Source organism: Anticarsia gemmatalis, chromosome Z (assembly GCF_050436995.1).
Source record: "Anticarsia gemmatalis isolate Benzon Research Colony breed Stoneville strain chromosome Z, ilAntGemm2 primary, whole genome shotgun sequence".
In the NCBI taxonomy this organism is placed as follows: domain Eukaryota; kingdom Metazoa; phylum Arthropoda; class Insecta; order Lepidoptera; family Erebidae; genus Anticarsia; species Anticarsia gemmatalis.
In genome coordinates, this window is record NC_134776.1 from 18,802,646 (window position 1) to 18,806,713 (window position 4,068).

At 34.5% G+C, this 4,068-nt stretch overlaps 1 protein-coding gene across 1 annotated transcript; it reads left to right on the forward strand.

Annotated features, from left to right (window-relative positions):
- Positions 1-645: 645 nt before the first annotated feature.
- On the forward strand, positions 646-3,748 carry LOC142986476 (uncharacterized). Its single transcript, XM_076134992.1, has 2 exons — positions 646-806; positions 1,292-3,748. Exon 2 carries the CDS (start codon positions 1,307-1,309, stop codon positions 2,186-2,188), a length of 882 nt encoding a protein of 293 aa, XP_075991107.1. The 5' UTR covers positions 646-806; positions 1,292-1,306; the 3' UTR covers positions 2,189-3,748.
- Positions 3,749-4,068: the final 320 nt, after the last annotated feature.

Genomic DNA, 4,068 nt, shown 5'->3' on the forward strand with positions numbered 1-4,068 from the left:
TTGTCGGTATCAGGAAACCACAGACTAGATAAATTCGAGTTAGATTGTCATTGTCAAACTGACAGCTCTAGGGATGCGAACGTTCATAACGGTGCAACGCCAACGGCGGAGTATTCCGTGGAACATAAATAGCATAACGCTTAAAAGATTGGCATGAAGTTTTTAATTTATATTTAGAGTAATCATTTCAAACAAATTCGGTACCACAACAGGTTATAAAATTTAAATAGTCCTATTTTTTTATAATATTCTTACTTGAAAAAAACGTGTTAAATGGTTTTGCCAAATAGAAAATGATAATAGGCCTACTGTGTATCGTTATAAGTTGTTTTATAATGTTTTATATAGATAGTAAATAATTTCTTCAAAAGTAGCGTAGGTACTGCTATAAATAACATGACTGTCGAATAAAAACAGTTGCGTACCTATTAAAGTCACATCGTTGACGCTATATGTATAACGTTTTTTGGCTATGGTTTGGTAAAAAATACTTTAATTTTGAAATAACAGAACAAATCCGTGTTTATTTGTAATAAGTTTTAATAGATTTACATTATTTTAATATCATCAACCCAACAGTAGATTTTTTTATTCTGTGACCTTTGACCTTAATAATTTAATATTGTGAGATGGTAACATCATTCTTGTCTATGGCGATAGGTATTAAAAATTTCGTAAACAAAAAGTAAATTCATTTCAGTGTTTAAAGTGATAAAATTTATCGCATCAATGCTTTAAATCAGTTTAACATGAATATATTCTAATGAGTGCACATCGTCTCTCTTGGTGAACACAAGACGACATCTGTAAGTGTACCTCATATTTCCTTTGTTGCATTACGACGGATATTTTTTTCTAAATCTTTGTATTTTATCTAGATCAGTTGCAGTAAATGTGTAAATGTTATCCTTCGACATAATTTAATCATTAGGTACTTGTTTCGACTGTAATAATTCCGGTTTATTCCACTGCGTTTCAATGAATTATTTCATGCGCAACAGCCGACGGTGCATTCAGAATGAGAGCTCAAGGTTCCTACATCAGTAAATTAGTCCCCCAGTATGTGTACTTTCGCAGTACGATAAGCCGTACACAACATATTCTTCGCTGTCTTTCGCCAACTACTTTGCCAAAACTGGGTATTACACCATTTGTTGTTTTTACATTGTTTTCTTACATTTTTTTTATTTTCATGAATGATTAAATCATCATGATATCCCCATTCCGAATAACCTTCTTCTTGTACATTCAAATTCCTTTATGTATTTATTCTATGTTTTGTTTGTTATAGCCGAATACTGTCACAATGGGTGACTCAAGCTCATATTCCTCTCTGTTCGCGTTGGTAGACAATCACCTCTCCAAAACAAACCTGCAGCAAGACAAAAATGCAGGTGAAATGAGGGGCGGCCCATTCAAGCTGCCAAATTTTAACATGCCGAGAGGCTTATCTGAGACTGGCCTCACATCAACAATAAAGTTTCCCATACCGAGTACGAGTATGAGTGAACACCCCATCAGCCGGGTCCTGCCCTTACAGTTCCCCAACATTGTGCAGCCAGATGATTCAGATGATGATGACGACGATGATGATCCCAAGGCACAACAGAAATCAATGAGCGACAGCTCTCTTAATGATGTCCTTGCCATGCAGCTGAGCAATATGTTCAAAGCTAGGCAGGCTAGAGCTGAGGAAGAAAAGCGGAAAGCTGAGCTCAAGAAAGCTGAAGAAGACTTGCGCAAACTAGAACTGGGTGATTCTAGTTGTGTGATTGACTTAATGCCTGCGGTGCAAGCCAGCCAATCTCAGGCCCAGGCTGTACAGCCACTGAGCAGCAGCAGCTCCATGGAATCCATGGTAATACCTGATACAGCTGATGGCAATGATGATGATGGATCATTCTCCAACATGGACACCTCAGCCGATTTTAAGCCAGAGCATCCAGTGTTGCCGATAACACAAGATATGAGCCACATGCTGAAGCATAAGATTGCTAGGCCATCTGCTTTTGGCAAAGTGCTGTGTGCTCGCTACAGACCAGTAGCTGCTCCCTACCTGCGCGTACAAGTACACAACCCAAACATAAAGGTGTTTGATTTCTCAACACCATCGCCTGATGATATTGCCTTGGAGAGGCTGAGGAAGCCTTCCTTCTACACCCGAAATAGCCTTTCAGCCTATGACTAGGAAATGGCCTTGCGGAGAGCACGAAGATGTGGATTACCTGAGGAGCCGGAATAAATGAACAAAACGAGAACAACAGTGCAGCTCTGCTTCAAATTATGTGGTGAAAAGACACTCTATTAATTATTATTGATGATAAATTTACTTAACATTGTGAAATATATATTATGTAGTGTGAATATGATTCAATCAATTGTTGCACATTTTTCTTATCAATTTTCTTGACTTTATTTATACAGATACAGTATAATTGACAAAGATTACATCACAAATATATTACAATTTTATTGACTTCCCATTAGTAGTGACAAGCCACCTTGTTATTGAAGGTGGTGCATTTTTCCATAATAATGATAATAAATGTTATGTAGGTGATATATTTTTATTTGTAAATACTTGGTGAAACCAAATTGATAAGTGTTACCATAATTGGTATTGAGAACAAAATATCTTTGTATAAGAAAGTGAATGGTGTCTATAATGGCTGCAAATTACTTGGATTATGAGTATGGAATAAATATCAATCAAGTTTCAACATCAGTAAGATGGTAAAATATTATAAAATAATAGTTGCATGAGAATATCTTTATAACAATCTCTTATTCCTATCTGGCATTGCAAATGTTCTAAACCAACTTGAAAATAATGTCATTTAACTATAGTTGGGATTCTATTTATATTAAGATAGTAATTAAAGGTAAATGTAATGTATAAATGTTGTGCTAAGCGACTCTGCGAAACCCTAATTAATTTAGAAATAGCTTTCATACATGTGATGTAAGTATAACTTGATTATTCTTGCTGTGCGGATGTTAACATCAGAATTTCCAAACACTGCTCTCTGTCTGACAGAGTATGTGAAAAATTGAGTTATATTTGTATGTAATATGTGGCAGTCAAAATTACTGCATATTTACGATCGAAATGAGAGAATTGCTATTACTGTTTCAAACAACTTAAACAGCCTTTAATTTTGACTGTCACGTAAATATATTTTGTGAAGAATAATTTTTTATTCGTACCATATTGGTACCTTAGATCGCTTGCGCTGCCTACTTTTTACACTTTATGTTTGTGCCCAAAGCCATTATTCACAAAATACGATTATTTTTGGATAGAAAATATCCATTTCCTAAGATCTCTATCTATTTGATGCCATATTTTGAAAGTTATTTAAATCCTGTTATAATGTTTAGTCACACAATTATTGTTATTGTGGTCCCATATTGTTGTTAACTATAAATGTTGATTTAATGTTCCGCTCTTTATTAGCTGGATTATTGTATTAATGTATTCGTCGCTGAAAAATAATATACTGATAATTGATCATGTTTGAATTCAATGTCTCTTAAATCTTTTTGTCGCAAGCAAAATATTTTTCCTTAGAATTTAGATGACTACTGTGTACCTATATGTATAAAATTAAATTATGATATAGTGCGACTAAAGCTATTTATAATAGCTCTAGTTGATAAGGATTAAGACAACAAGTCTGTATTAATGAATGTTATTATATAATATCATATTGTGTGTGAAGAAATAAAATAAAGTATTTAAATTAGATGGTACACATGGTTTGATTTGACCAGATTACCTAGTCTTTTCTCATTCATGTAGGTCCTACAATCATGCCAGATTACAGTAGGTATATGTGTTTGATCCTAATAGTTATTCATTATTCAAAAGAGCAAGGCCAACTCGGTGACAATGTGTTGTGACTGTTAGTGTCAGCGCTGTGGCTTGGAAGTGAAACACATTTTCAATTCAATATTTATTGCTCCATTCAGGCAGACCCTTGCCCAGCAGTGGTACATAAACGATCCAATTTATTTCTTCTGTATTTCTCATACAAATGATAATGAGTGCACACATGACTTCTTTGC